This window comes from Haliotis cracherodii, unplaced genomic scaffold (genome assembly GCF_022045235.1).
Source record: "Haliotis cracherodii isolate W230 unplaced genomic scaffold, xgHalCrac1.p SCAF_11, whole genome shotgun sequence".
NCBI classification, from domain to species: Eukaryota; Metazoa; Mollusca; class Gastropoda; order Lepetellida; family Haliotidae; genus Haliotis; species Haliotis cracherodii.
In genome coordinates, this window is record NW_027266266.1 from 36,907,629 (window position 1) to 36,928,841 (window position 21,213).

At 38.2% G+C, this 21,213-nt stretch overlaps 1 protein-coding gene across 4 annotated transcripts in view; it reads right to left on the reverse strand.

Annotated features, from left to right (window-relative positions):
• Window positions 1–21,213, reverse strand: part of LOC139456455 (phosphatidylinositol-3,5-bisphosphate 3-phosphatase MTMR3-like) — a 43,692-nt gene that overhangs the window by 13,508 nt on the left and 8,971 nt on the right. For 2 of the 4 annotated variants that reach the window (XM_071238178.1, XM_071238179.1), the window contains exons 2-10: window positions 13,577–13,631; window positions 9,528–9,817; window positions 8,474–8,640; window positions 6,729–6,834; window positions 5,507–5,620; window positions 3,455–3,627; window positions 2,478–2,579; window positions 1,643–1,754; window positions 659–854 (exon numbers count right to left, since the gene is read on the reverse strand). In XM_071238178.1, coding sequence (XP_071094279.1) covers window positions 659–854; window positions 1,643–1,754; window positions 2,478–2,579; window positions 3,455–3,627; window positions 5,507–5,620; window positions 6,729–6,834; window positions 8,474–8,640; window positions 9,528–9,817; window positions 13,577–13,631 — 1,315 coding nt within the window. Of the gene's footprint in view, window positions 1–658; window positions 855–1,642; window positions 1,755–2,477; window positions 2,580–3,454; window positions 3,628–5,506; window positions 5,621–6,728; window positions 6,835–8,473; window positions 8,641–9,527; window positions 9,818–13,576; window positions 13,632–17,766; window positions 17,827–20,146; window positions 20,223–21,213 lie in introns of those variants that run through there. The other 2 variants (XM_071238180.1, XM_071238181.1) reach the window with 2 other exon arrangements.

A 21,213-nucleotide genomic window follows, 5' to 3' on the forward strand; every position in this document is an offset into this window, starting at 1 on the left:
AACCATTTGAACACTTACAGGAGTCTTTTATCTGTTGCAAACGGAAATTGTTTCAGATTTGGTAAAAAACATAACTTTGCATTAAATCCTATTCAATGTCACTAGAATTCTTGTTGTTCAGTATGTTTATCACAGGAAAGTGGGCTTGATGTGGCAAGCGTGGAAACAAGACTTTGATAAAAAGGCTAGTGGGCGCTCTTGCCCTGGGAAGATGGGTTCAGAATGGCCACTGAATTCCTGGCTCAGAACCTACTGCAACACAAACCTGATGTCACCATAATGGTTAAAAATATGGTAAATCTTCAACATGATATGAGAGAGTGAGGATTTACACCACTGTTCGCAATATTCCAGCTATATCATGGCAGACTCCACCAGATAGGGTGTGGAATGGAACCCGGGCCTTAAGTGGAATGAGCAAACACCTTAACCACTTGGCTACCTCAACCATCCAAAATGTTTTCATGGTAGAAACTCTAGTCTTACTATCGATCTACATGGCCAGGAATCCTTGTAAAAGTGTGTCAGAATTATAACTATTAAAAACTGAAATGACAATATCTGAAGACAAAATTGATCAATTATTCTAGCTGATGTCTAAATGGTTTGACTCCATTTACAGAAGATGGTTATCATAAGGGGCTGAAAGTTGTTGTACCTTTATTGTCCTGTAGTGAGGGTCAAGGAGAACTTCAGCCAAGGACACAATCTGCGGTGTCCTATCCCAGCCATCTGAGCAGTGGACAAGCACTGGACGAGCCTCCTTGTCAATTGCATTGACCACCAAGGTAGCAGCCCTCAGCAGTGAGGAATTGTACTGCAACCACTTGGTGTGCTCCAGAGATGACAACCAGCTGGAAAACACAGACCACCTCGCTATAGACAGACAGTTCACAGCAACATTGTCACATATAACAACTTGACAGCTTTAGGAATGGTATCTTACTTACGAACAAAGACATGCATGATCTCTGCTTCAAATATTTTAAGCGAGATTACTGAATTCAAGTTATCAACGAGGAAGAAACATTTAACCTAATCTAGTGAGTGAGTATGGTTTTACGCTGCTTTTAGCAATATTCCAGCAATATCAAAGCGGGGGACACCAGAAATGGGCTTCACACATTGTACCCATATCGGGAATCGAACCCGGGTCTTCGGTGTGACGAGCGAAAGCTTTTAACCACTAGGCTACCCGACCGCCCCTAACCTAATCTAGAGAAAACATTAGCAAGCAGATTTAGGGATCAACCCTTCCTTATTTTTTAAAAACATATGGACCAAAATTAAATACTTTTTACACATAAGAAGAAAAGGGTTTCATGCAGATCTATGTGTGTTCTATATATACAAAAATTCATTTCAAAATTTCTTTTGTTAGCAAAATTAAAAAATGATAACAGTGAGAATAAAATAAAATAAAATATATTTAAATAAATAAAATATAAAATAAATAAATAAAATGAAATAACAGGACAGGAAATGAACTGAACTGAACTTTACTGAACAGAAGTGAACCCTACCTGTTCCAACCATCACACACAAATTCTGTGCTCAGGATAATACTTGCACATTAATCTAACCAGGCGTTCAATGAATCAAACAAGGCTTGACACATATGTACTCGGGTGGACAGACTCACCTAGCTGGATCAGGATGCGTGCTACACAAGGTTCGGAGGGCTATGAAGCTCTTCCTGATGGTGTGGATGTTAGCCAGGTTCATGAACTGAATCTCACAGGTAGGGTAGTAGTCTGCAGATACACAACAAAGAAATAAGCCTTCACACATCACAAGGATTCTAGTTTTATTTATATGAAATACTCCCAAACTTCAGTCACATGAGTACTTATAGTAAAATGTGCACCTTGGTCTTCTTTGTCATCCCACCTAAGCAACATTATCAGAGGTTTAAGGTCACCCCACACTGAAGTTCCACTGTGCAGTTTGTTGGCATAATTTCTATTTTGTGTGTGTCAATGTTATTTTCAATAGCAACCAAATTAACAATTCTTTAATATAACTTCAGTTAATCTGTAATGGCATGACAGATTAATTGTAGTAATCTGAAACAATTGTGTGTTCTTTAACTCCTTTTGAGTAGTATATGTCCTCAAAAGCATGATTTGTTTAGTAACTATTCATAGGTAATAAGTAAATGGATTGATAACGTCAGAAATCAGTTACTGGAACAACTTTAACATGTTTAAAGGTAGAGATTTTCATGTTCTGTGAGGCAGTGACGTCTGGGTATCAGATTTCCCTTAAGCACTGAGCCAAGCGACTCGGGACGATGCTGGGATTCCCTTCTATAATTAGCAAATAGGCCTCAAAGTGTTACCTGTTGTTACACATTCCATTCTTCTTTAAAGATTTTTCCTGAACTGCGGCTGTGATGCACTGCCTGAATGTGGGTGCTGAGCTTACTCTGGCGGGTTAGTATTGTTAGATCTACTGTGTACACCAATATATCATACCTGCACTCTCACACCCTCCACCCTTGGCTCTGTTGGCAAACGCAGCCCCGTAAGAGCGACAATCAATCAACAACATTTTCTTGGGAGTCACAGCTGTTTGGACTGGAAAAGAACACAATAGTTAGTATGTAATGCACATGGATACAGGAGTGAAGACGTTAGGTGTGTCAGTGCTTGGCACATTATTTTTGCGATTTCACGGCATGTCAGCTTCATGTGCAACTCATGGATGTTTACCACGTTGGTGTGGCCCACAAGCAGGGTGCTGACAACCAAGAATCATAATCTGGGATTCAAACATATAACCATAGGATTCTGGCACACCAAGGGCATGCAACTCTGCATAGCAAACTGGAGCACCTTTCGTGCCTGGGCCACCGATGCCTCTAACAGATATAGGGTAAAACACATTAGTAACTAAATACAGCCTTAATAGTTTTACTATTGGTTTTTTATGGGTTTAAAGCCACATCCAGCAATATATTTCAGCTATATGATGTTCGTCTAACAATCAGGTCAAAAACAGTGATTGATATGATATGCATCAATCAACTCAATCAGGTTACAATGACACACAATCAGTCACAGTCACAGAGTCTGACCATTCGATCCATTACGTTGAATCCTACGAGAAATATCATTTCCCGGGGACCAATTCTAACCCGGAATTGTAACATGGAATTTAACTACACCAATACTCACACTGCTAGTACAATAAAGATAGTATCTTCAAATCGAAACAAAATGCATCTAGGTAATGATGTAGACGTGAAAGTGGAACTTTTTAGTCTGTGTAGAACTGAAACATGGAGCTTCGATTTCATCTATATCCATGACAAAGTATTCAATCAAAACTATATGGCACTTTTATATCATTTTCACATTATGTACAAGAGTGTTTCCTAGACAGTGGTTAGTGGGCACAGGTTATGGCACCATGAGCTAAATCAAACTAGTCCCTAATTCCCATTTCCTACCTTCTGCATCTGTTCCCCCATCACTGGTTGTTTTCTTCACATCTGTCCCTGGATTCAGAGCGCAGGCTTTGGGTATGGCCCCAAGCAGGACCTCGTCCTCTGTGTTCCGCCACCCCAGCCAGCCCAGTTCTGGCTGGCTACAACGTACCAACACTGCACCATTCCTCTGGTCCCTGTCGAATAACAAACCAATCTTATAAAAATCAGATCTTAGTTATCGCTATGACTGAACAAAGATCTGAGGACATCCTATTAAAGGTCAAGTCATTTTGACCTTAAGCGAACTTTGACTGACCAATGAAATGACAATCTTCCCGAGGCAAGGGAGTTAAGTGACTATAAAAGTTCAGTTTCCACCCTTGCCGAACTAGGCTGGAATTTCCATGCTCAAATGTAGCGCTACCAGTGGCTATTACGAGTTATGTCCTTTCTACGTAACTCCTATTGACCAATCAGATTCCACCTTTCATAGCACTTGCATGTGCTTAAAACAAAATGGCGGTGCTCAGTCAAGACGATCTGATTGATAATCAAGACTAAAATTGAAATAAAACAGGTCTTACCTCACGAAGTGCATCAAATCACTTGAGCACCGTGATAAAAAACATGAAAAGATTTGCAAAATATCACTTGCTTTGCAAATCCTGCTATCGACCGAAATCTGCATGTTGGAAATCCATGTTGTTTACGAACCAGATGTCTAGTTTCTTACAGGATTTTGATTGGACTATGCATAGACTCGTTCGTCCAGCCAAAATGTAACTCCGTAATTCCAGCCTAGTTCGGCAAGGGTGAAAACTGGACTTTTATAGTCAGATAATGCCCTTGCCTCGGGAAGATGTGAAACGACTGACAAGATATCAGAAAGCAGTTCTCTAAAGCTTTACAGCACTACTTTCAAGCTGGTTACTTCCATTCAAGACTACACTTTAAAAAATTCTTTGACAGTTCTTCGAAAACTGAAAAAAAGAAAATTTGGGAACGTCCAATAAATGGCCAAGATTGTATGGCAATAATTCCCACTGGCTATGGAAAGCCTTCTGTTATAAATGTTTTTCCCATTGAAGCAAAAGATAGACAATAAGTTCACAGAATCAGTTGTACAGTAAGTAACTGTTGTTCGGAATACCCACAGTTAACCTTTTCCAGGCTGATTGATTAGAAAACACATTCCGACTGTCATTTTCCTCATCTGGTACATGATGCTCAGATCGGGAGGATGAAAGGTCATTCTGATATGACCCTTATTGAGATGTCCTCAGATTTTTGTTTCACAGTAACAATTTTTAATGAGATCAAAAACAAACTGCCTACAGACACATGGAATGTGTTAGTACAAACTAGCAGAATATCCACTTACCCATGCAGCACATCAATACACTATTGAAACAAAACAATACACCCTTGCAGTGTATCGATCTAACCACCCTTGCAACCTATATGTTCACAATTGTAACAGTGAGTGAGTGAGTATGGTATTATGCCGCTTTTAGCAATATTCCAGCTATATCACGGCAGGGACACCAGAAATGGGATTCACACATTGTACCTATGTCGGGAATCCAATCCGGATCTTCGGCGTGACAAGTGATCGCCTTAACCACTATGCTACCAGACCGCCCCACAATTGTAACAAATCTGCACAACCTTGGAACATATCTGTACACACTTATAAAATATCCAATCTGGGACCAGAACTTTTAAGCCTACTTGTCTGAACTTGGCTCTTAGCATAATTTTCTGTAGATTTTAGTGTTAAGATTTGGACTAATATTTCTGAACTAAGACCGAACAGAAGTTCACTGGACTCTGTCTGACAACTTGTGACTAAAGTCAAGGACTGTACTTCTGATCAACCTTGCAATACTGTTCATCTTTGCAACCTATCTCTTCATCCTTAAAACCTGTACATCTGTACTCAAAATGCTATCCACAAGTCACCAAAGTTTCCAGGTCGAAGTATTTATAAACCTTTCACTTTTTTGCAGAGATATTCTAAAACTTATAATAACATTCCTAGTATTTACTGTTTTGCGGTATTTCATCTCGTACCTCCAAACAACTGATGGAAACCTCTTGAGAGCCCTGAAGCTGGCCACACTTTTCAATTCTTCATCTCCGATCGCTGCTGGTACAATGTGATACTTGGAGTAGGAGGAAGTTAGGCTGGAAATAGAAACATCATGTTACCATGGATACATTAACATGATCAAAGTTTACCCCTAATCACCACACGGCCTTTCATCACAGCAACAAAGAGATAGGAGGAGCATGTGACACCAATCTTGCAGAAGTTTCACTAGCTTCCTGCAAAAAAAGGCATCAAGTGAAAAACTGCCAGCAGCACACTGTGCCATTGCTTGGTGACAAGAGCTTTCTCTGTTGTTGCCCTTAACCTCTGGGGCTGACGTATAAGATAATGTAAAAGCCATGACAAGTACTGAAAACTTCCGAAAACAGCAGTAAAATTCAAGTTTTTAGAAGGCTATTTATCGTAGAGAATCGGATACACCCACAATCACCAGGACTGTCTGTCACCCACAGTTGTCTGGCGCTTTATTTCATGATCAAAGTTGGAAGTCAGGCGCTTCATAAATGCATTATTATTATTATTAATATTATTTCTGTTGTAAGGTTATCAACATATGTAACTGTGGATTCAGTTAAGCACTGATTTCTTGAGTGAGTATGTTAATGTTGTGTTGTATTATGCAACAGTTTGCAATATTATAGGTGGATCACAAAATAACTGCGTCTAGAGGATGGGCGTTTCTGAGTACTGTCAATAAAAGTAGCCCTAAAAATAACTTGAGCTACACTTACATTGAAGAACACTACATTCTGTCTCACAGTCTAGTCAAGGTTTAGATTAGAATGTCAAAGGGTGCTTTTGATAATTAATTTACAAACTATCATACGACTGATTTCCCCATTTTATTTACAGATAAACTCCATCTCATATATTCACTCACAAGAAAGCATTAAAGATTACAGGGCGTATGATGCCATGGGGCTCACAGCCACTGTGTCAACAAGCAATATCAGACAGGAATCATTGACCCTCTTCATAAAAACTGATAATTTCTGTAGTCTGCAGTTGGGTCCCTCTCAGTAATAATTGCCAGCTTGTGAATGTGTCAAGTCAAGACTAGTCTTCCAGGAATCATTATATCTTCCCTCTTTGAAGGAGGTTCAGTAAAATTGATTTTTCAGACATGGAATGGCTAAATTAATCTGAAGTTTAGGGATTTATGAGAGAAAGTTTGACTTTTACCCAAAGTTTTCATTAATCAGCGATATCCTCCATGCTTTCTTCTGGTTGGTGTCAAACTGCATTCTATCAACATCCTTCCCAAATGTGTAATGGTCCATTGTGTTGTCTGAAACAGAAAAAGCATGACTGTCACTTCCTAAACACAACATGCTGGGGTTAAATCATGTAGGTCTGAAGTCACTCACTCAGGAACAGCTCTGTTTTGGGAACAGGTTTCATAACACTTATGTTAAACGACTTGTCAGTTATGACACCATACCAGGTACTGTGGGTTGAGATGATTTTATTAACACACTCACACCCTGCACCTCCTGCCCAGGAATAGAACAGAACAGGACACCAGCACTCTACTGCTTGTCATATAAGGTGATGAAATAGGATCAGTGCAGAGACTTTGCCAGAGACAAATGGGAATAGGACATTTTCATGATTTTACAGTACATTTTGGATGACACTCAATGTCCTACAAAATCTGATGTGAAACCCTGAAGTGACTTGGTTGATCACGTGTCATTCTACCCAAACAGGTCGATTATTTACAGACTGTTGGAATATTGCTGACTAATCTCATTAAAATCAGATCTTAGTTCTCGCTACAGCTAAGATCTGAGGACATCCTATTACAGGTCACGTCAGACCGACCTTGCGCAAACTTTGACCAACCAATGGAATGACCAATCAGAAGGCAGCTTTCTCGTGCTTTACTGCACTAATTTCAAATTGGCGACCACGCTTCGAAACATATTTGGGCAAATTCTCGATTACAAATTTGAAACCTGAACAAAAGAACATTCTGGAATGGCTAATAGATAGTCTCGATTGTATGGATTCAGTCGTCAAACCCGTAACTATCGTTCAGAGTTAAAGTTTTCAAGGTTGCATGATTAGAAATCACATTCCGACTGTCACTTTCATAATCTGGTAAACGATGCTCTGATTGGTCGGATGAAACTTCGTTCTGACGTGACCCCTAATGGAATGTCCTCAGATCTTTGTTTAGCGGTAGCGAGAACTGAGGTCTGATTCTAATGAGATTGATTGCTGACTGCAGCATAAAACAAGAGACAAAAAAATTCATAAACATACACAAAATACAACTTTTTTGTAAAATATCTTCAGTATTCAAGTTGGCTTTTGAAACTACCAGTCTGGTGGAATGGCAACTCTAAAAATTACCAGTCCTCATTAATTTTTGTCAGTCCCAACTTCAACAAATAAAAAACATATGTAAATTACCTGGTTATAATTCTTTCAACATCTTGTTCAATGCAATGACATCATCTCTGATGTAACTTAGTTAGATCTACACGTCATTCACACAAAGTTCAGTCACAATTTTCATTTCCCCCCCCAAAGATATTTCGAGGTGAAGTCGCCGCAAATATATTTTTAACCTTGAAGCAAGGCAAAATGTTATTTCCTTGTATTAAAAATCAACAAGGGGCACCCCTGATGGAAACATACAAGCTGACTTTGTTAGAAAAATATATTTATATGCATATTGCCAATGTTTTGTTAAAAAATAAAGATATAAAAGGTACTTTATTTGCTGGTCCACAGGGACTGTCCTTGCCATGAATTACTGGTCCAAGCCTAATTTTACCGGTAAAAAACTAGTAATTACCGGTAAACATGAACACTGATCTTATGTTACTTATGACATAAGATATAAAATATGCTGAATTTTTATAAGTTCACAAAATAGTTAGCAATGTTTGTCTGCCATGGTTACCATAGTTACTTACCCTCCAACTCTGTCCGTGACGGTGCAGTGTCACTGGTAGGTGTGTCATTCTCCCTCCATGCATGGTATGCGAGGGCAAATAGGTCATTGACCTCCTTGGGCGCTGCAATGGCATCTAACAACCTCTTGTACCACTGCTGGCACTGTTCGTTGGTGGAGAATGCACACCTGATATGTAGAGAACATGCATACTAAGAAACAGATGCATACTTAAAAAACATATGATGCAAAGTGCTTTACTTAAGGATTGAAGTTGTATTTGTTGACGTTCATCAGCTGATGAAGAGAGTGCCTCACGTGAGCAAATTCCAGGATGTGCAAATCACTTCATGGTAAATTTGGTCATGTGAGGCACTGTGAGGCTTTAAATCCTGCATCATTCATAGCCTGAAACATATGATGATACTGTCCCTACTTGTCATTACTTATAGAGATGGAGGAATTCTCGTAAAGTAGTTCTGTATGTCTCGGCTCGATTGACAACGTAATCAAATGACATATTGACGTTCATCGGGAAAGGAACAACAGTTAGCTTGGCAGTGTTCACCTACAACTGTCAATATTGATAATTGAAACAATAAACATGACAAACAGTTTGTCAGAGAGAAACCAAACTTTTAACCTGGTATAACATAAGTCTCATTAAGTACGAACCTATTTCTTACTTATTCTTATTATTAAAACACCAAACATCAAGTTGCGTTTCCAGTTACAAAACTGACCATAATGTGCCGTACGTTTATGCCACAGCTTTTTTGCTACATTATTATCAGGGTTACAACTAAACAGAAAAGTTTTACTAGCCCAGGTAAAGATAAAATGCCCTTGTAATGTTAAAACAATGGGGAAATTTGTAAACATGTCCTAGCCCCGGACTAGAGGGCTTGTTAATTTCATAACCTGATTACAAAACAAACGTTGAAACTTATTTATTGACTTTGTTTATTTCCCTACGATTGCTATATATGTCATCTTTAAAAGCACTTTAACTGAAACGCAACCTCTATTACGGAAGGGGGCTAACTCTGATCAGATGACCCTTCCTATATACGTACCTGACTGTAGTAGCATCTTTACAGTAGACAGTAAGGTAGAAGATCTCTCTCGTGTCCACCGTGTCAATTAATCCAAGCGGCACATTCACAAATACGTTCTTCTGCCGCACAAACAGACGGAAATTAGATAATGCTATGACACCGTCTGAAGTCCTGCCCAAATATGTCACATACTCTCCATTCATGGTAGGAAAGGGCACCTGCAGCGCGTCATCTTCCAACACGATGGATTTCTTGGGAAACAGCTCCGACTTGTGGATGCACTCCAGGCTGTGAGGCTCCTCAGTGCCCTGTCAAAGCAACAAGGTCATCGGTAAAGTTTGTACTCAACCAATTCAGGCAACCATGTTACATCACATGTTCATATTAATATGATTAGAAGTGCCATGATACGCTTACCTAATCATCAATACATACTGCGATACTTGAGTTACAATAAAATACATATTACATTACTTCATTTGATTCTTTTCTGAATGAAATTCTAAATGTTCAATTTGGACAGCTATCTGTGCTGACAAGTTTAAAATAAAAATCAATACAAAACTAAAACATGAATCAATACATGGATAGCGTATCATATATCGTGTAGTCACAAATAAAACCCAGATACATAGGTAAATTGTGACAACCATATGTGGTGTGGTGTGGTGTGGTGTGGTGTGGTGTGGTGTGGTGAGTGGGTTTCTTGGGGTGGCCACCACCCTTTTTTAACATCTGATGACATTTTGCATGCACATTGCCAACCATGATAATGGTTCACATATGGTGTTTGTGATTTTTTGGGTATGCACATGTGGACTCCCCTTCCCCTTGAAGTTTCAAATGGCCCACTCTACCCCACCATCATCTTTTACAATCCTGGATCCGTCCCTGATAAAAACATGATTAAGTATCAACCATTAAACACTATACCAGGAAAATGTATAACTTACAACACTGTATATTATGGTAATGGCTGATAAAGAAAGGACCATAACAAAATATTTATCACAGAGTGACACATTTCCTAAATCATGTACATATTTTTACATCATTTCCTTACATACCAGTGATCAGTATCATGTACAGTACACCTAATGCTTGCTAACATCCTCTGTTGATCTGCTTACGTACATCATATATCATTATTATTTGAGATAACAAGGTTCAACTTGTATGTATTTGTTTCAAGCTTTGAGTTTTTATCACCTCCCATTAATGTTTATAAATGGCTACCATAATGGTAGTGGACTCGCACTAAAGCTAAACTAGAAAATGTTTGATTGTGCATTGTATATGAGATAGCTACTTTCCCTCCCCAAAAAGCATAGTTATAAAACAGAAGTTATTCAGACTATAAAACCTACTAGGGAGAGCCTAAGAATCTGCAATGAATATGCATGAGCATGGCCCAAAGCTATGTTTGGACCCGTGACCTACACTGAATATCTGATACTAACAAACCTGGAATTACCGAAACAGTATTCCCATTCATGTAGTGTAGTACATGAGTTCACCCCAATCTTGATAATTCACTTACATATCAAAACAGTTTGCTTCAATCAGCAATTTGCTAGATTGCAAATGGTTGAAATATATCACCAGTCATGAATAAATCTGCCATCTGGATTATATATGTTATGTTTTGCATAACATTGTTAACACCACATTCGGGATTAATCCAGTCTTATGACGATGACCTGTAAATAATAGTGTTTGGAAAAGGTGCGGTGGGGCGAGGTAAAATAGGTTTTAACGTCATGCTCAAGATAATTGCACCTACATAGCGATGCGCAACCATGTGTGTGTGTTTGTTTTTTGCATGTACAAGTCCGGACCAATGCCGATTTTGACTAGCCCACTGTGATGCCAAGCTGCAGTTTAACTTGAATACCCCACACAGATACAGTGTACTGACTCTGAGCCAACCAGTCCATTAACTTAGGCCCATAAATGCTGAGTGCCAGGCCTTTTTTTAACGACGCTAGACCACGGAGGCGTTAAGCTAGGAACAGACAAACCAGTGAAAGATAATATCATGTGCAACCTCCCATGCTATAACAATTAAGAACGTGGCTAACGAGTAAGTGAATGTTGTTTTACGCTAATATTATAGTGCTAGCCCACTCATGAACATATACCTAGCCAACCAGTCCTTGTTTTAGCCTCTTAATCATGTTAATGCGCAAGTACCATATCATAAAATCTTGGTATGACGTGCCGGAGATTGGTCCACCAACCTTCCGTCCTCCGGGAAGCCACTCCATCCACTACACCATGGACACAGTTCAAAAGCACAAGAAGTGTGTGGTCAACATGGGACAAATATAATATATAATAAAACTCGATAGCTCCCTTATCAAGATTTGTTGTCTGCTAAATGTATTACTACGTTGGCTTTGATTCAAAACAAGTCCAGTTTCAAATCACAGTTTTTCCTTCAAAGTTTTCTAAGATATATTTCTAGGAAGAGAAACAATAGAATTCTTGGTGGTTCAGAAATCAATGGTAAACAATCTTCACTCACGACTGACCACTGAGAATGGAATATTCTGGAACCACATGGAAGCAGTATAGTCGAGCGACAGGAAAAATCAATAAATGCTCCCAACATTGATGATATGACAGGTCATAATGAGGACCTCGTCCTTACAGTTTGTTCACACAGCATTCTTGCACTCACCAATTTCAGTGCCATATGTTTACTTGAGCTTTTTCAAACCTAGAATTGACTTCGTTATGCTTCGGTTTTTGAAACTAAGAATGAAAGTCAAGGGGACCTTGTCCTGTCCTATATCCTAATTTTAAAAGCTAAAGATTTATTGGGCACATCGGTAAAATTCAAAAGAAGACATGAAGGACCCCTGGGCCAGATTTCATTTTGAACCCTGAACTTCCAAAATTGTTCAACAAAAGTAAACTGTATCTTTCTTACACAAAGAGAATATCTTTCTTAAAATAATAATTGAATTTGTCTTGGCTACATTATAAAATGTGTACTTTTAACATGACTAATAATTTACAACGAACAAATACTACCTATTCAAAAGGTTTAAATATTAATGAAACATATTGACCTGGAACAAATGACCAGCACTACAGCTGTAGGTTGCTGATACAGTGTTATATGATAGGCACATGCACTCACTGATCAGCTGGCCCAACACACGTTTCCCAAGCACCTAGATCAAGTTACTCATAATACCTCTCCAAACACACATGATATACTAATAGAGAAGAGCATGTTTGGCTATGAAGAAAAGCCAAACCGTAGTACTAACAAATACACATACTGGTAGTACTGGGAGGTGACAGCTTTCAACATGTCATAGCAGTTTCACAGATCAAATTCACTTGAAATTCATAGAAAAGGCCATTTATTGAGGCTTCCTTTGACGTGTTGCTATGCTTATTATGGTTACTGGGGGGTGAATAAAACCATGAAAATTGTTATGTCCAGTTAGACAACAAGAAACAAGATAGTGTCAGTTGCAACTTGTCCTAACTGGAAATATGGATACAAGGATTATGCCCCTAATAGATAATATCCTGATAAGAATGAACTTGGTGTAAACAGTCTTGATCATGTTGATAGCATCTACATATGTCTAGAAATTGGAACAAAATTGGCTGAGTAATAACCTTAAATAGATTTTTCAAAATGGCCCCCGTGGCAGCCATATTGAAAATCAGATTTGAACCTCTTCAACAAATTCAGGTGTCATCACTGGAAGGAACATGCCAGCTTCACTGGTCCAGATAATTTGTTGATTATAATGCAGACATGGCAAAACAGTCTTGATAGCAATTACATATGGATTGAATAAATGGATATTTTCAGTAATACTATGAACACCAAGCTCTATTTTGGCACTGCCGACTTATTATATTTGGCACTTTCCTTCAATGCTGTGTTGCGAAGTGGGACTGTAAAAAGTAGGCACTTGTAATCAGCAAATATTTTTCATGCTGAATGATTTTTTTAATGAATTCATATGCTGCCAGAAGAACTGTAAAAGTTAACTCAATAATGACTCCAGGTGGTGAAAGTGAGCAGAACAACTTACCATGGTGCTGGAGAAGCTCTCCGACAGGCCCCCACTTAGTCTCTCTGTGAATGTCCTGGAAACAGAACACACATTGTAAACATCATACAGTGAGTACATGGGGCAAGGGAGGAGTGCATTTGGTTTCACACCACTTTGAACAATATTCCAGCTATATCACGATGGGTCAGCTTAATGCGTGAAGAAAGCCTGAAGTGATGCAGGTTTCAGATGTTTACCACTTTGGGTAAACCCACAAGCATGTGTATGGTGCTGACAAACCTGGAAACATGATCAGGTCAAACCAGGATTCGAACCCATGATCATGATCTGGTGTGCCCAAGGGACACAACTCAGTACATCAAATTGTGGCACCTTAGACGAATGGGCCACCCTGGAGGAAGCCATGAGAGTTTTCTGAAAAAATAGCAAACATGGCAAACTAACCACTGAAGCGGTCTGATCATTGACATTGACCCCAGAAAAAAGGCCCTCCATTTGAAGCAATCACAAACTACTGTTTCTTTGTTTTACATTGCAGCCTGCAATACTCTACTTAAGTCACTGAAACTTGTAAATACTCGATTCTGGCCAGACAAACTGAAGAGGATATTATGAGTAACACATCATGTCATTAAGGTTCAATGACACTTAATCAACTAAGAATTCAAGCCTGGTCATCTAATAACGTTGACAGTTGTTTTTTAAGATCATGACATATGTCACTGATTGATCATAATTTCAAACATTTATTTTGACTAACCCATAAACCATTTCACCATTGCCCATGGCCAGTAATGTTTTCAAAGGGACAGCATGGTTAGTGGAACATAACATTTTCCAGTCCTGCTAGCTTATTGAATCTGATTGAGAACTGTATGCTACTATATTTACCGTAAGATTTTCTGGTATGACTTTCTTCAGTTATCAAAATTATGTGGGATTCACCATTTTGATAATGGCTAAGAAACAGTTGAGAGTAATACTTAACATGCTTAACCCATTACTTTCATCAGATTTTAACACAAGTTGAACAATCATTAGTTTTGTTTCTCAAAATGTAAATGTTATGTTTTTCCTTTTCACTTCAGTATTAAAGCAGCAAGTGTCAAAATAAGGTAAAGAAGAATCATCTATATCACTATCATGTATATCAATGGTATATATGTCCTTACCCTTGACTAGCTTTGTTCAAAGTTGATACTTTAGGGGGTCCATGGTTCAAATAACATAGGAGCAAACCGCATTGACCCCACGGCCCCACAATAAGTGTTAAAACTAATAATAGCAGTAGTAACATTAGTAACAGTAATAACAAAAATAACAATCATAATAATTTAATATTAGCAGTAATAATAAAAATAAAAACATAAAGCTATCACCTCAGCAATGCTGACATCATGATGAATGATACTATTAGTGAGGTAATGGATTACAATATATCAACTTTATCACCTGGGCCAACTTGATAATGCATGACTCACTGGCTCGTGGTCTGACAATACATCACACTGCACCTGATAATATCATATTAGACACACTTCTCCCGGTGACACGGCCCTGAACTACATGTTACTACCTACATCAGTAAGCAGGATGTTGCTTATCTGCCAGCCCACACAACATGCATCAAATGACTATCACCAAATTAATAGAACCAGGACAACAAAGCAGGCACTTCGTTACATTACAAGGATTGTTGCCTCAGGACCAGTGTTTGAAATATTTTTTTAACCCAACAAGACTGTTGGACAGGTGACCCATAAATGTTGCCTGCCCATCAAGTCCTGCATTCAGGTATTATATATATTGAAAAACACAAAATTGAAGAGACAAATCATATCTAGATTCAGTTGAAATAATGCAAACAATTACCGGGTACTTGCGAATCTAGGAGTTATTATAAAACTGAAGATGAAAAAGTAGTCTTAAATTATCTGCCAGACAGTCGGGCAGGTGGAGTAAAATTTCAAGCAGCCCAAAAGAATAGTTACCTGCCATGAGGAGGCAGGCAGTTATTTCGGACACTGCTGGGGACAAATAAATAATCTTATCTATTCCTAACCATGTATACCATGTTTACAGGAGTCATCCTTGACATGTTTCATACCACCCAAACATGCCAAAATAGTCAACGTCAGATTGATAAATGTTTCTTCTTGTATGAAGTGATTATTTATAGACCAACATACCAGATGCAGAAAGGGTGTGGTGTGGTGAGGTGAGGTGAGGTGAGGTGAGGTGAGGTGAGGTGAGGGTTTAACGTCGCATCCGAGATCATTCGACTTATATAGCAACGTGCATGCATGTGTGTGTGTATGGCTGCTTGTACTAGTCCAGACTGATGTCGATTTAGAGTGCCAGCACACTCAGATACCATGCCCTAGTTTAACATGAATACCCTACTCAGACACAGTATACTGACTCCGAGCTGACCAGACCTTGCTTTAGCCCCTTAATGCCAAGTGCCAGACAGGATAACAACAAGTACCATCTTTTAACGTCTTTTGGTATGACGCGGCCAGGGATCGAACCCCGGACTTTCCACTCTCTAGGCGGATGCTCTACTGCTAGACCATAGAGGCAGTGTGGTGTAGGGTGGTGGTGTGGAATGAGGTGAGGGTGTGGGGTTTGGGTTTGCGTTTGTGTTCGGTTGTGGGTGTGGTTTGGTGTGATTGTGGTGTGATTGTGGTGGTAAAGCAAATTCTACTTGACTATGTGGACTGAAACTATATATAGATCAGCATATAGAAAAACTTGTCATTTAACATGTCACATTGTCAGCTACACACACAATTCATACAGAGTTTACTTGATTATTCTGCCTGATGAAGGGGGTTATCTAGACCTGCTCAGGGGCTAATATTCAGCCCCAAGTCTACAGCAAATGTCAATGAAAATTCCCACTTCATTTTAGAATGTACTAATATATATAACTAATAACTAATTTTATGGCTTTGTAGAAGTAACCTGATATTCACTTCAAAAAAGACCAATACATAGGAACAGGTTTTAATGCTTCGTTTTATATTATTGCATTATATGCAATCTCAAAATACCTCTGAATTTAAGCAGTTTTTATATGAAACAATACTTTTTTTTCCCCCAAACTGCCTGCCAGGGGCACTTAGTTGAGAATCCTAAATCAATCCTTGTGATGAATATATATATGCTTATTGATTTGAGAGAGATGAATGTGTTGTAACTAACTGCAGCTGGCATTGAAATTTAACAGCAACAGTCCACTAGCTCAAACAATTGTCCTACGCTACAGATTGTCTCTGGTGAGCAGCAAGTAGAATTTACAATGTCTTGTGATGATTTAACTAGTTGGACTGGTAAGCAGTTTTGCCTCATGCTCTCGGTGCTTCTGATGGCCACCATTCCAACCATGACCCTCCCTTCTGATTGACACTGATGTGGGGCCACCGGCCCTCTATTTCCTATACATCTGTCCGTCATTTTCCAATTTAATGGGTTATTTGACCTATATGCAAATGAAAAGCAAAAGAAGTATTCCCTAAAACCTGACCAAGCAGAAGCTGGCTGCTTGTACATGTACTAGTCCGGACTTGTCTGTGCTAGCTCACTGAGTTACCATGCCACAGTTGTATACCCTACTATGCCACAGTATACTGACTCTGAGCCAACCAGCCTTATCCTGTTATTGCCGTGGGCATGGCAGGGTAACAACAAGTACCATCTATTCATGTCTTTTGGTATATGAACAAATCAAACATAAACAAAACATCACTCTCAGGTAATATTTTCGTAGCTAGTGATTGAATATTCACTTGTGTATTGTTTTATGCCAAAATCAGCACTTTTCCAGCTTCATTCCCAAGACATGTGCTTAATGAATCTCGGCCCGGCAAACAGGTTGTTATCCATGAATCACCAAGGAGGGTCACAATGAGACATCATCATCCAGGTCATACATTGTAACCACTCCATCAACTTACTCACCCCCAAAATATGCAACTGCATGTACTACCAATTTCACCATGACATCTCCACACAAACATTTCCAAAACTGCATAAAAATACACTAAATGTAATACATGTATACTGAGCTACCTGAAGTTCAGCCTATAATTATGCACTTGCATGTGACTCATTCAAATGACACCCTATGTGCAAAAATTCTATATGATAAATGAAACAAAAAAACATACCGATACATCTGCAAAATTAAATTCAAGGTGACTCACCTAATCTATATGATATACATGCTGTTGTTATCTCCACAGCCACTTAGGGATGTCAACCAAGTCCCAGATAGCATTTAAGTAGTGTGACTCAACTAACCATTCAGACATGATATTGACTACAATACAGAATTCAACACACAAGACGTAACACCACCACAATGTCAGCAATGGAGACGGTATAAAACCCCACTGCAACACGTTCAATGCATCATGGCGACTTATTGATATACTACAAGAACGAAAGTAGGTTATATTTAGTGCCAACTTTAAAGCATGTGACAAAGACATCTCACAGTCCCTTAACCCGTTAACACTGCCTTTCCAAAGCACAATAAGGTGGCTGCTGCTGTACTGTGTTATTGAATAACATGAGATTGCAATACTGAAGGTTCCAGTATTTACTTTGAAGCTTTTAACATTATTTAAGCATGGTAAGAAAATATACATGGATTACATTTTCAGTATATTTCTAATGTCCTAACACTATCAGCGATTTCAACCATGTCGCCGACTACTGATTTAATGGAGCTTGTTCAGACTACACTTGTACTACAAGGTACATGTTAAAAGAAACCAAATCATATCCCGAATTCTACACCACTTAACACCAGTATTGTGTTACACTTACATTACATTGATCAACATTGTCACATGTTTGCTATCTAGTAGAAACAATACACCGAACCCATGGTCATGTGACTTTGTCAGCTTTCCAACTCATCTGTTGATTCACATTGTTTGTAATATTGATTTATTGATGAGATGAACAAGAGAAATATACACTGACACATGTATATTTACAGCTTCTCAATTAACTTGGGTCACTGAGTTCACAGTTTAGACATTAGCAGATTTACTTCATGGTAACCAATGCAATTATTTCACCTTTATGCCTATGATAATTCTCATTCTCATCATGAATCCTAAAATTTTTAGATTATTGTTTATATAAATATATATGATAAATTATAAAATGGTATTGTTGCTTAAATTTGATTGTCTTAAAGATGGTAAAATTACAAGCCATAATATTGTTTGTAAGCTGTTTCAACCACAGGTAGAGATTTGAAACTTCTGACCGACCAAGTAGAATCCAGTGTTTTCTGAATTCATGGTCATGGTAGAATATGCTGTAATTCATTTTTATCACCAAAACTGTTAAGAAGCACCAAAGGAAATCTACAGGTTCTGTTGAATCTCTATTAGACATGCTAGACACAACAGTGCTTAGCTTTAGACTTGATCTATCGCTGATTTCAAAAGTCTCACAAACTTAACTTACTTTGTTCGTCCCTAAAATAACATCACATCACCCGGACGACCATTTATTTAATTTTACTGGTCCTTAAGACAATATACTAGACTCGGACCAGTGAGCAGTGTAAGTGTCGAGCACTACTGTCAAATGAAGGACTAAAACATTTACAATATTTTCACTCTGGAAACTAAAACTCACCTCAGTGAAATTGTTCTTTGAGAGCAGTGACTTGTTTCAAATTGTCATAGTACACTAGTAGTAGTAGTCTTATTTCCCAGCTTGTAATATCCACCCTATCCTAATGATATAGACAAACTTGTGTCTTGTAGTCATCATGATCATGTTTATTAAGGATATAATTTTTTAGTACACAGTCATTTTGGTGGCCACTTATATTCCCAAATAATTCCTGTTTTGTTGGCTGATTATGCTGGTGTATTTTGGATCTCAACATCATACTTTGAAATGAACACCATACAAAATATAGGTGTACTCTATTCAGCATATAATGTACAGCTGAGTGAATACCCCAAAATACACAATGCAAAAAAAACATATAGAAGCCTATTGGTGACATGGTAAAGAAATCCTATCAAACCTTTATCATATTTGTGTCTTGCATGCATGCCCCAAAAATCATCTCAATTGAAGTCAGAGATCAGGCTGACAGCCACAAAGCAACACAACTGACAAGGGTGAAATCAGCACCTATAAATACACCAATGTTTGTAAACATTGTCTTGCTATTTATATCTCACCCATGTGAGTTGGCATGTGCCTTGTTGTGTGACCTGACCTAACTTCCCCCTGGCCTCTTGGTGTTGACAATGTTTACTGTTATCATATCGTTGGTGATCATAAACATCTGAGTCACACCCTGATAACGGTATAATCAGAATAAGCTAAACAGTCTGTGTGATTACCAAATCATGTTGTACATGTTGCAGTTATTTCTAGTGGTATATAAATTTGATACACAGGCTGCAAAGATGATGGGATTCTACTAGGAGACGTTTCCCGGTTTGAAAGGAAGCTTGAAAGTCAGTGGGTACTTGTCACTGCCCTAAATGCTAAAAGTTGGAAATTTAAGGATCACTAGATTCAAATACTATTGGTGCAAACCTCAAGGATACCAGACTCCCTTAACTTCAACCACAGCTTGCAGTATTATACTTCTTAATCAGTTCCTGTATCAAATCTGAAATATAAGACTTTCTCTTAATCAGTCTTGTTAAAACATTCGTTTTAGGATTACTATGTATGTTAGTTATATGAAATTTTGTGTTTTAGTTAAGATAATCATGTTAATCTGTTTAGAACATTTGGATAGAAAAAGATTCAATATTCTAAATAACCTCATTTCAATGGTGGCAAACACCAATTCAAATTTAACATGTTTAATCGCTCAACTCAGGAGTGTGGCACATTTTCAGTTGATTAAAGCTCCTTTACCTTGTTCATCAAGATAGTGATATTAGTCTTATAATATGTGTGCCTTAAGATAATGAGTGTCTTATTATGTAATGAATGTTACACTCACCAAATTCTTTCTGGATATTTTATGACACATAATTTCATACAAAACCTTTTAATCCAGAGGGTATCTTGACATTTAAATGGTCTGGATTATCAAAAGTCCAGAAAAATGAAACCATAGTACAGTGTAACATCCCTTTGTACATATATAGAAAGCTTATGATTGTTGCCTCACTCGGCAATAGGGGTGAAACGATACAGTAAGATCACGATTCGATATGTATAATGATATAAATATTTATGTCAAACAACATGGAAACTTCTAGACAATAAATATTTTAGAGCAGGTTAAAAAGACAAAAGCTAGCAGTAGACACATGTTTGTCATGTGGTGGAAATTTCTAGTAGTGAACTTAAAGCGCTAATTTTGCAATATTTGACTGACAAAACAATGAGGAGTCAATGAAATGACTAGTTAGTAATTTATTTTGGAATAAACAAACTATCGTGTATTGTATCATTGCATGAAAATTCCTGACCAAAGTATCCTTTTACACCTATTCGACAATGTGATGGCGGTCTGTAGAAAATCAACAAGATCAAGTCTGGACAATTATGAGCATCGATCTTCGCAATTGGGATACAAGGACATGCACCAATCACGTAGCAACTCTGAACACCTAATTCTGTTACCTGCTGCTGAAGACAATTCG